We start from the raw sequence: 12,271 nt of genomic DNA, 5'->3' as shown, positions 1-12,271 counted from the left end.
TCGCACAAGGGAAAAAAACCTTTATAAGTTGTATCATACTTGCTTCTTGATGGGATTTGGGATACATTTGTCGTTAGGAAATATACGGAAGTACTCATACATTTGAGATAAAGTTAAGTGAACAATCACAAGATATAGACAGATGATGATTCTAAAGGAACTCAGACAGTAACTGGATGTAAAAAATAAGTGATCGTTGCTTTGTGCCAAATCATTGTTAGCTGCTGCCACAACAGACAGCCTCTAAACTTGTTATATTATTTACTTACTCCCTTGTTATTCTGAGTCTTCTAATGATTGATCAGTGATATTTATATTCCTCCTGTTACATAGTAGGAGCATCTTCTTATAAGTCCTTCGGTAAACAAAGTGGGTTATTTTTCTTAAACATATTTTAGTTAGAAATGCTAATATTGACCTACATTTTAAATATATAGAGTAGAAATATCTTAAATTTACTTACTCGTATTCATATGTATTTTATCTCAGAAGCCATTAGAAGTCCTACTCTCTTCTGCACTTATTTTATGTGAGTTGTATGTTTAGTGTTTACAGGGTTTACATGCGCCAGCCCTGATTCTTCGTACACATTTTCCTCGCTTTGTAACTAATATTGCTCTCTCTCTTGTTCTTTTGGTTATTGTTGTTGGTTAGGGATTTTCAGTTTGGCCATATGGATGGAAATGACTATATAAATACCTTGCTGATGGAGTAAGTAATTTCTAAATGACTGAATGATTTTGCTCTCAATTTTGTCAGTTTTTAAATTTCTGTTTCTGAGACACTTTGAAAAGCGTTACTAGCTGGGGAAAAAGCGAACTTTTCATCTGTGCTGATGCAGATACTCTCCCATCAAGTACTGTACTTTAGTTTTTAAATCTAAATTGGAAACTCACTGCACTTTAATATTGCTCTATATTAAAAAAAAATGTATCTCTCAGTTCCATGTTAAAAATTTATCTCTAAATTCCATGTATTTTGGAAAGAAGACGGCATTCACAAATTTAAAATCTTGCAGATTCTGTTTAATGCACACCTTACCTTAAGTTCAGTTTCCGTGAGTAAAGGTAATTTAAGTAGGAAGTTTTTACATTCAAGAATTGGCTGCTATACTAGAATTTATTTTAACTGAGTAAAAATAACGTTACAGAGAAAATACACAATTCTAAAATGATTCCATCAGTTTATGACATAAAAATCTCATTTGCCACTTCAAAAAGTTGTTATTAGAAAACATCATACTTGGAGTAAATTAGTTCAGATAAGAAGCTACTCTATGCAGTAGACATCTAGTGTTTACTGTGTGTCACGCACTGTGTTTGGTACTCTTGATCCAGAAAATGAGTAGAGGCCCTGTCTCCAAATGTTTGTAGTCTGCTGGGAAAGACAACACAGTATTTGCAAACCTGTACGAAAAGGTCTTTATAGTACAGGGTTTGTCTTTATAGTACAGGCTTCTGGAAACATACAGGCTCCACCCATACCCCAGTACACACAAAGGCGGAAGGGATCAGAAAACGCTTGTCAGAGGAGGCAGTAATGAAGTTACATGGAAGAAGAATGCGGAGACGTTACTTCAGGCCGGCATCAGAGCACACACCAGAGGTGGAAGGAGAATGGAGCTCTGGGGGGTGTGGACCTGAAAACCGGCCCCTGAAGGGAAGATGAGGAAAGCTCACTGGAGACAAGTGACCTTGTCCAGCAGCATCAAGGTTCCAGTTCAAGTTAACATGATAGTGTGTTTTGGAATTCTCCAGCTTTGCTCAGTAGCAGAGGGGTAGCTGTTGCCTTCATTCATGTTTCAGTGCATTACTCCATTTTACAAGTAAGAACACTGGGGAAATAAAAATGAAACTCACAACCCAAAATAACATTCAGAATTTTCAGTTGAAAGCCTAAAGTTATAAATTAGTGTTACTTTTATTCATTTTTATTTATTATCCCTCTTATTCCAATAAGAATGTGAGACTTTTTACTAGTGATATAACGGACCAGATATAATATACAACGAAGAAATCAAGACAAAGGAAAATAAAGAAAAGGATCTATATCATTTTAGGTATTTATCATTTATAGGTAATTACTAAAGTTACTTGAAAATTTTGGCCCTGAATTTTTAATACTCAAAACAAAGTAGAAAAACATTATTTATCCATTTCCCGTAGCCTATAAAATAACTTTGGGTTATAAGGAGTGTGGCAGACCTTGTAGAAAGCTAAGAGAAATCGTTACGCTGTAGAAATATATTTTTGATGGGGATTTTTGCAGTATATATAGTAGGAACTTTGACAGAACCATTTCCTATAATGTTCTTCAAGGCAAGCCAATATTCAATAAAACATTGTTTGTAAGAGGCTAGAGCAATTTGGGTCCAATAAGCAATTCCTTGATTCAGGGTAATATTCAGAATGTGTACAGATGGATGGATATTCCTTCATGAGTATGATTATTAATGTGAGTTGTGAGATAGCAGGAATTTTGAGCTACAGTTGTGTTCCGAGAACAGTAATCTCTACCACCAACCCCTTGTTGCGTTGTATTGTTTTTTATTCATATCTTGTTTTTTTTTTTCCTTTTTCAAAAGAAGAGGAAGCGCATGATGATGGTTATGTGGTCATAATGGAAAGTCCTTATTGAGCACTTAGTTCTGTCCCTGGCACTGTACTGAGTGGTTCAATAGGTATTTTTTAAGTTTTACAATAACTCAGTAAGGTGTAAGTACTATTATTATTTCCATTTTATATAGATGAGGAAATTGAAATTTAGAAGAAACTCAAGGAAGTTAAATAATATGCCAAAGGAGGCCCAGCAAGTGAGTTAAAGAGATCCAGTTCTCAAGGCCACATCTCACTCACTCCAAAGCTCTTCTGTGACATTAAAATTGTCAGAGAAATTAGTGGAATTTAATAAAGTATGGATGCCCAAGTATTTTTTTTTTAAGATTTTATTTATTTGACAGAACAGTCAGAGATCACAAATAGGCAGAGAGGCAGGCAGAGAGAGAGGAGGAAGCAGGCTCCCTGCTGAGCAGAGAGCCCAATGCAGGGCTCGATCCCAGGACCCTGGGATGATGACCTGAGCCAAAGGCAGAGGCTTTAACCCACTGAGCCACCCAGGCGCCCCTACCCAAGTATTTTTAACTTAGGACAAGCACATGATACCATGTAAGATAGTTATACAGCAGCACTGGCTGTGTTTACATTGTATTTACATCGTCTTAACATTATATCATCTTACATTACATTGTCTCAAAATAAGTAGGGTATGGTCAGGCCCTACATCTGTTAAATTGTTTTGTTTGGAGTTTTTGTGAATGTAATTAAGAGGGAATAAGATGAAATAATATTCAATTCAAATCAAATTATTCAAATTGAATTATTTCACAACAGATAGTTTCTAGTTCCACTGTGTATTTAACTTTTTTTTTATAATATATGTTTTCATAGGCAGGCTAAGTTCTGATCCATTCTGTTAGAATAGAACTTTTTGCTACTTATGCATTATTACAACCAATAACTAAACTGCTATAAATCAGAAAGTTGTCTTATGTATATTTTATGAAGCAAGAGTGAAGCTAAGTTTTTTTTTTTTTTTTAATTCTACAGTCAGCTAACTATTGCCTAATAATAGCAGGTGATCAACTAGCCTGATACCCAGTGACTTCAAGCTGTGATAGGTGCTCTCTCTCACATACCTGGGCTGGGCTGATGGTGACTGGGCACAGACACATGTGGCTCCAAACTGCCACTGAGCGTCTGAGGTTCAGGTCTGCACCGTCTTGCATGTCCTGACCCTGGCAGGCTATTTCCTGGAGGGGGGAGTTGTGTGGCCATCATGGAAACTCGGGAAGACAAGCCATGCACACACTCTTCAAGCCTCTGTTAACCTTCCCCTTGGCCAAGTCACGTGGCTGAGCCCAACATCAGGGTCACATGAGCGTGTTTTGCCTAACTGGGAAAAGGGGATTGTGTGGTGAGGGTAGAGAATCAGAGCCACGTTACTTGTGTGGCGGTTATACTGGGGCGTGAATTGCTTCTACTGTAAAGTTTTGTACTTCCGCATAATTTTCATAGAGACATACCAATAACCACAAACCCACGTGCAGCTGACATACAGAATCGAGCCCCTTCCTCCTTTTATGATTATGCAACAACCTATCCTCGAAAGGAGGAAAACGATTTCAATGAAATGGCACCCGCTAGTAGCATTTTCTGTTTGCAAACTGATGTTTGTGAATCAGTGAAGCATTTCCTGAGGCTGCGGCGGAGTGTGTAGGGGACAGTAGTTCAGAGAATTTGGAATAGTATTTCCTGAACACGGGGCAGTGTGCTGAATATTTGACTTGAGTTTTCTCACATAATTTTTACAACCCTCCCACTATTCACCTCTTATCCATTGATACGTGAAAAGCATTAGGCTTAAAAAAATGGATTGTGGGAAAGCCCCAAGCTCGTGTGGCTACAGCAACCTGCTCCTTCCTGTCTCATGTCCTCAGTGCCGCTTGACGGGACTGGGTTGTGTGTGACCAAACCTGGTGGGATCTGGACGGCAAGGAATAAGATTGCCCAGAAACTGGTACTTCATGCATAATAAGTTTTAGCTTAATCCCAAATACTCAGCTGTCCGATATTATATATTGGAATGTTTCCATTTTTTTTTTTTTTTTTTCCCTAAGAAAACAGTGGGGCAGAGGGAGAAAATCTCAGGCAGTGTCCCCTCTGAGCGTGGGGCCAGTACGGGGCTCGGTCTCACCACCCTGAGATCATGACCTAAGCTGAATTCAAGAGTCAAATGCTTAACCAGCCGAGCCATCCAGACACCCTAAAATGTTTTTCATAATTTGGCTATTTTTTTTAAATGCACAATTTGAAATTTTCTTCATGTAAGCATAGGGAAGCAAAGCTATTCAATCCAGCTTCCTCCTTTTGTGATCATAGTTACTTAGACATAATATACATGAATATCAGAATATTTGTTATCTCTATGTTTAATGTGTATTTTGATTTCCTTGTTTTTCTGTCTTCAGTGAATTGAAAGTCCCAACCGTGGTTGTGCTGAATACGTCAAACCAACAATACTTTTTACTAGACAGACAGATCGAAAATGCTGAGGACATGGTGCAGTTCATTAATAACATCTTGGATGGCACAGTACAGGTGAGTCCTTCGCTTCCAATTCAGAGGGACTTCCTGAAAGGAGGAGGTCGAGGAGAAACAAGCTCTTCTCTTCCTCTGATACTGAAAAGAAGAGTCATCCCCTGGGGTGAGGGGCAGTCTTCCCCACCTGGCTTCTCTCACATCACAGAGCCACATTCTCTGACACATAGAAGGTTCTTCTGCGGAAGAAGCTGCTTTTGGGTGGAAATGCCTCTTTTACGGTTATGCGGAAGACGGTTTTGGTTGTCACAGTGAGTGGGAGGTGCGGTTTGGAGTTGGGCTGTGGATGCTGAGAGGTCTGCAGGGTTCAGAGCTATCCCAGTCTTAAACCTTCCTGGCCCTTAACCTTTCTGGGTTCAAGAGTCTAATTAGATTAAGTTATTCAGATTGCTTCTCTAAGAAAACCTGTGAATAAGACTAAAATGTACTGAGAATCGGAGCCTCGGTGGAGAGTTCCAAATCCAGTCATATAAAATATTTCTCAGAAATAATGAATAGAGAAAGGATAAATACCTACTGTTTAGATCAACGTGGATGGAACTGGAAGGTTTAATGCTCAGTGAAATAAGTCAGGCAGAGAAAGACAATTACCATATGGTTTCACTCATGTGGAACCTAAGAAATAGCGCAGAGGACCACAGGGGAAGGGAGGGAAAACTGAATGGGAAGAAATCGGAGAGGGAGACAAACCATGAGAGATTCTTGACTCCCGGAAACAAACAGGGTTACGGAAGGCGGGGAGGGGGTGATGGGGTAACTGGGGGATGGGCATCAAGGAGGGCACGTGATGAGATGAGCACTGGGTGTTATATGCAACTAATGAATCATTGAACATTACATCCATAACTAGTGATGTACTGTCTGTTGGCTAATTGAATTTAAATTTAAAGAAGAAATCTGAATGGGCAGTCTGAATTTTCCATTTTTTCTATAAATCTCACTGCAGTGTCATTCAGACTGTGGGTGCAGTCCACATTACAGGGCCATGAGTTACTGACCAGCAAGCGTCTTATTTCAACAGACTAGAATAAAATAGAAAAACATATGTGACTTCTAGGCTTTTATGAAAGTTTTGTTCAGGCTTTACAAACTTTATTTGAAAGTTGACTCAGGCTAACAAGCATTTCTTTTGGGGGAACAATTGCTGAGTGGGCATTTCGTATTTGTGAAGATACTACTTGTTGAAATGCAACTCACCTCTATGAGGGAGAACTCCTCTATGTATAAGTTAGTGAAATCCAGTTCAAACTGTTTGATAACAAAGACAGCCTCACATAGTTTGGAAATTCGAGTAATGAGCCAGACTTCAGGGATGGCCAAATGCAGACCTAATCAATTTTCATCAGGAATTTTTGTCTGCCTTTCAGCACCTGTGGATGAGGTAGGTGTGGGGTGTGGGGGCTTCATTCTTAGGGAGACACAATAGCAAAGATACCTGTAGCGACCACAGTTGAACAGGCTCACCTGAACCCTGGAAGTGAGGCAGGCCTGGGCTGCCGGGTCAGCCTCAGCCAGGCTGCTTGGAGCGTGGCAGGGAGACTGGTTCAGAAGAGTGTGCTCCCAGTGTGTTCCCACAAGAAAGCAGATGATGCTGACGCAGAAAAAAACGGTAAATAACGTACTGCATGGCTCTTTCGAGTGCTTTTTGTAATCTCGTAGGGTCAACCCTTGACCTGCAGTTGGAACATTAGAGAACAGAAAAATGAAGTCATGGTACTTAAATAACAATTTAATTGCTGTTTTTTGGTTTTGTTTTTTCCTGTTAAACTTAAGGCCCAGGGAGGTGACAGCATTTTGCAGAGACTGAAAAGAATCGTGTTCGATGCCAAAGCTACTATTGTGGTGAGTTGGGACAGTCTGCTTAGTGTCACTGGTAAGCGAGAATAGGTAGGTGATCGTCGCTTTATGTCTAATGAAGGCAAAGTCTGAAATTTCAAAGGATTATGTAAAAATGCATCTTTAAATTGAAAGATAAGAACGAGTCTGTAGTTATATGAAGAAAATATATTCTTCAGGTGGAAAATTAAGTTTCTGTAATGACTCATTTCTGTGTCATTGGTGAGTTAACCGGCATTCAGACTCGTTACCTCGGTGACGTGACTTGAGAGTGTTTGCCGGACTCTTCTCCTGCCCTTTTCAGTCACCGGAGCTGAATCCGCTTCAGTTCGCAGTCAGCTTCACAGCACAGGCATTCCTAAATTGTTTGAGCTTTAGACAACTTTCGTTCCACTTCTCTTCTCGAGCTACTGACTCCGTGGATGTTTCGTTAAGGCCAAAAGCAGTCATTAAAGTAGAAATTCTCCGAATCGGCTCTCACGACTCTGTACCTCGCTGCTGCTCTAACTTCCACGTGGTTTCTTCAATTCCTGTTCCCTGGTCTCCCGTTCATTCGTGTGCCGCTACACCATGAAGACGACTAAAATAGTCCACTCTGATCACTGCCCTTCCCTTTTCCAGTGGCACACGTGGGAACACTCTCTCCATCTCACATGGTCTCATTATTTGTTGAATGTTGCGGAAGCGTCCCTGGTGCTTCTCGCCAGTGCTCACACCGCCTCATTCTTACCGATGCTCAGATTTCTGCCTCAGAACACCCGTATTCTGGGAAGTCTTCTTCCGTTAGCTCAGTCCAAAGTGACCTTGCCACCTCGAGTGTGCCTGTGCAGCTCTCGAGTTACAGCCATAAGCTGTAGAGGATATGGAGTTGAAAACCCTGGACAGCAAAATTGCTTTTCCTTTTCTTTTTCTTTTTTTTTTTTTTTTTAAATTTATTTATTTATTTATTTATTCATTTATTTATTTGACGGAGAGAGAGATCACAAGCAGGCAGAGAGGCAGGCAGAGAGGGAGGAGGAAGCAGGCTCCCTGTGGAGCAGAGAGCCCGATGCGGGGCTCGATCCCAGGACCCTGAGATCATGACCTGAGCCGAAGGCAGCGGCTTAATCCACTGAGCCACCCAGGCGCCCCTGCTTTTCCTTTTCTGAGAACTAAGGAGACTGTGTATAAACTGAGGGAGATTATTAAGTTAACGTGGCTTTACTGCTAGCCAGCAAGGAAAACATACTGAAAATGTCATGTGGAGGAATGGGTATATACCGTCTTTACGGTAAATGACCAGCCTTCTCAGTGGGCAGAATGGCCAGATTCCTGGAGTCCAGGATACAGCTGCAGAGCTGTTGGCACATAGTTGCCAGGGTTCTTTGTGGCTAATAGATTAATGCGAGCTTATAAATTATTCGGTGCCTTTTGCTGCAGCAGGTACCCGGTTACATACACACACACACACACGTGTAAGACTTCTGCCTCTGACAGTGTCTTTAACATGTAGTGCTGCAGAAATACTGACCTTGATTCATCGGAGCTAAAAGCAAGTTGAGCAGTAGCAAGAGGAGGAAATTTGCAGAGGTTTTAAAATCGTTCATGTGTTTTATCCCGGAGTACACAGGAGGAGAACTGAGTTCTGATTATCTTCCCACAGTCCATCTTCAAGAGCTCCCCGCTGATGGGCTGCTTTCTCTTCGGCCTTCCGCTGGGCGTCATCAGCATCATGTGCTACGGCATCTACACAGCCGACACGGACGGAGGCTACATCGAAGAGCGGTACGAAGTGTCCAGGAGTGAACGTGAAAGCCAAGAACCAACAGAAGAAAGCAAAGAACAGGAGCCAAGGGGGGGAGACGCCCTAGTGCCTACAGTGCAAGGACCCAAAGATGTATTAGAAAAGAAGAAAGATTGAGACTTTGCTAGTACAGAATATTTGATAGGATTTCAAATTATTAAAGAGCCTATTTATTGAACTTAGACATTTAATCATGATCTTTACAAAAGAGAATATGTTATTTGTATTTTGCTAATATCAACTTGCATGGGTTAAAGTAGTCCTTCATAAGCAGGGAAATGTTTGGAGCAAAGAGATGAGATGTTCGTCCTGAAAAAAAAATCCAGACACCCCATCAGAATTCACCTTATAGATGTTAGAGCAGATCAGTTCTTTTGCATGTTTCTCTATCTGAGTATTCTGTGACACAATTAAGATTCTCGGGCAGAATATTGAAATTGGTCAGCCAGGTAGAAGATACATGTTTGATAGAAGCAATACCTTCACCCCCCACCATTCATTCTCCTCGTGTTTTAGATAAGATATACACAGGCAAAATTATGTCTTTAAAATTAGGCACTTTACGGAGAACAAACAACTTTTTCCATGGATGAAATTAAGTTTATGACTTAAAAATAATTTGGTTTTATATAGCAAAGCAATTTTATTTTTAGTTACTATTTTAAAGGAGAGGAAATGTTCCTTTTTAACTTTATACTCAGTTACATTATTGAAAATTTCATATAGGTCTGTACAGTGGGAAAAAATAGTCTTATGTCTAATCTTTGCAAAATAAGTGGATTTGATTGGAACACTGACTTTGAACCATGCCCTGGGACACGCTTAGCAGGTGTTTCAGTGGTTGCCGTAGGAAGGGGAGGGTCTCTGTTTATATTGGAGTTTCTTGTAAAAATTCTCTCTGAGAAAAAGCTCCTACTACTTTTTTAAAAGTAATATATATCAGACTTTTTGTTTATGGTGACTTTGTGGTAATTTATGATATGTGTCTATCTGTGTGTATATACACACACACACGCACAATATATTTACGGATACACAGATAAAATTTATTGACATATGTCTATTATGTAATATTATGGGCATGTGTATGTTCATAATGAGTAACGAGTGACATAATCAGCCTGTCAACAAATTGATGATCACCCAGTGACTTAAGAGATCTGCCAGTTACCTTCTCTGTCCTGGCAGTTCTGACTCCCACTTCAGCCAGTGACCTCTCTTCTCTCTAAGGATTTAACATAGGAATTCTATCCTGGGTAATGGATAAAAATTGGCATTGTTTTAAGCAACATTATGGTGTGTTTATTACAGATTATTTTTTAAGCCCTTCATTTGAGCTAAGTTTAGGATTTTTACTAGATGACCATTGTTTGGGTGATGATTAGAATGGATTTTATTAAAGACTGAAATGGTTAATCACTTTAAAAATACGCAACTCATGGTCCTGATCCTGAAGGTGTTTGGACTTTGGTCCTCAAGGCAGCTGCTGGTTGTCTGTGAGGCCACGCTGATCACAGCTGAACTGAAACTGGTATCTGAGTACTGAGAAGTTACTAGCAATTGTTTCATTGTATCCATGTGCTCTTGTAGCATATCATAATCAAATGCCATTAATTTAACAAGTAGATTCCTCTCCAGAGAATAATGAGGGTTCTTTTGGAGGATAAACTAGTGTTCCCAGTGGTCAGGCTTGTTTTGCAGCAGTGAAAAATCTTCGGTGAGTACAGTGCCTCACTGGAGTCTAATCTGGTAAGGAAGGTAGAGCCAGTCTCCACCAGGGGCAGTAGAAAATTACAGAAAATGTCACGGTTTTCTTCTTCATGTTTATCACATCGGATGTCCATTGTCTGTACATCTTTGGCCTTTGTCAGACATCACTTACAGATGAAAGACATCAGGAGAAAGAAAAAAAAAAAGTGAAAGCTCAGCATGTCTCAAACAGAAGTCCAGCCACCTTGGTATTCTGAGATTTGCCTGTCGAGGAGTTAATGCCTTGGTTCTCTGTTACCTTTTTCACAGCTATGTTGCCCCAAATTCTGTTCGTGTTTCCAAAGTGTGTTAGGAAACAAAATGTGTACATGGTTTGTAAGTGCACAATTTTCTTTCTTTTTGCATTAGAATTTTGCTTTTTATTTGTTTCTACTTTAGATATTGTCAGACTTCTCACAAAACAAATTTAAAATTTTTGTTCACTAGTAGGCTTTTCCCTTTGGTATCTGCACTTAACTAGGAATGCAGTTTTAATTTCAGGAAATATTACTCCCAGATAAAGTTAATTTCTTAATGAATCTAGTAGTAGAATGTAGATATCCTAATTCACTGGTGAGTCATCTTACGATATTAATGAGAATATCCTTGAGTAAGTTGGAGTTTTGCCTTTTCTTTCAGTTGCAATAAAATTCTATTTCTAAATCCTAAAAATTCAGAATCCTAGATGGCTTGCTGTTGCTGAATCTAGTGCTCAGACAATATTATATGTAGGAGAAAGAAAGTATGTGTGTTTATCAAGCTTCGCATCCCATTAGAGCTTGCAATCCTTTTGTTTTCTTCATCGTACACATTAATATTTCTATAGCTACTTTATCTGAAACTTGTTTGAGGTGTATTAGACCTGAAGTTTTATTTTCTTCCTCTCCCCTAGTGCTTCCCGGGTATCTGACTTAGAAATAGCATTAAGAGCCAAATGTCTAGAGGTTGATGGAAACTATGTGAGTAGCTAAACAACTAATTATTTTTGTTTAGTGGATTTTTGTTGATGTTATTTGTGTTTTGCTTCAGGGGCTTTTTGGTTTGGGTTTGCTAAAAAGCAATTTACATATTTTCATCATTGCTTCATGTGATACGGAGGTAGGACAGGGAAAACTACTTAGCTATCCTCATTATGCAGACGTTGTTCAAATAAGCCAGTGTGGGATATTAAGACTATCAATTCATTGGTGGGATTAGGTTTGCCATTTTATTTTTATAAATATATATTTTTTCTGAATGTGTCTGAGTCCAAGAGTGGGCAAAAAAATAATTTTCTACTTTGGACTAAATCTATAAAGGTTTTTGAAAGTCTGTATTACTAACTTGTTGAATTCATGAAATCTTGCCTTAAGGCACCAATTGTAAACCTTTGATTTTCTAAAATAAATTAATTGAAAACAGTTTATTATTGTTACTATTTATGTTTTGTTTTCAACACTAATAGTTCCTTGTACAAGCAGAGGACAGCTAAGACTAATTTCCAACAAATTATTTTTCCATTTATTAAACTGTAAGCTATTTGTCGTTATAGAAACATATAATGAGTTTAAACAGGCGAGAAAGATCAGTGTTATCTAATTACCTTATAGATGAAGAACCTGAGATTCTTAGGTTATATACCTTTTTTTATTTGTAAAATCAGATTATTTTTAAACATTAATTTGGGGGTTTAGAGTTGGACTAATTGGACTTGAGTCTGTGACCAGTGGCAACAGTGTTTATCTTGGACACCCTCCCGTCCTTTTCA

At 39.2% G+C, this 12,271-nt stretch overlaps 1 protein-coding gene across 1 annotated transcript in view; it reads left to right on the top strand.

Annotated features, from left to right (window-relative positions):
* The window catches only part of TMX3 (thioredoxin related transmembrane protein 3), a 43,910-nt gene extending 31,983 nt beyond the window's left edge, over positions 1-11,927 (top strand). Inside the window, exons 13-16 of the mRNA XM_046024322.1 lie at positions 655-711; positions 5,027-5,156; positions 6,930-6,998; positions 8,635-11,927. Coding sequence (XP_045880278.1) covers positions 655-711; positions 5,027-5,156; positions 6,930-6,998; positions 8,635-8,892 — 514 coding nt within the window. The 3' untranslated portion in view covers positions 8,893-11,927. The remainder of the gene's footprint in view (positions 1-654; positions 712-5,026; positions 5,157-6,929; positions 6,999-8,634) is intronic.
* The last annotated feature ends 344 nt before the right edge of the window (positions 11,928-12,271 follow it).

This window comes from Meles meles, chromosome 12 (assembly GCF_922984935.1).
Source record: "Meles meles chromosome 12, mMelMel3.1 paternal haplotype, whole genome shotgun sequence".
Classification (NCBI taxonomy): domain Eukaryota; kingdom Metazoa; phylum Chordata; class Mammalia; order Carnivora; family Mustelidae; genus Meles; species Meles meles.
The sequence above is the reverse complement of the archived record's forward strand: the minus strand, read 5'-3'. Positions and strand labels throughout refer to the sequence as shown.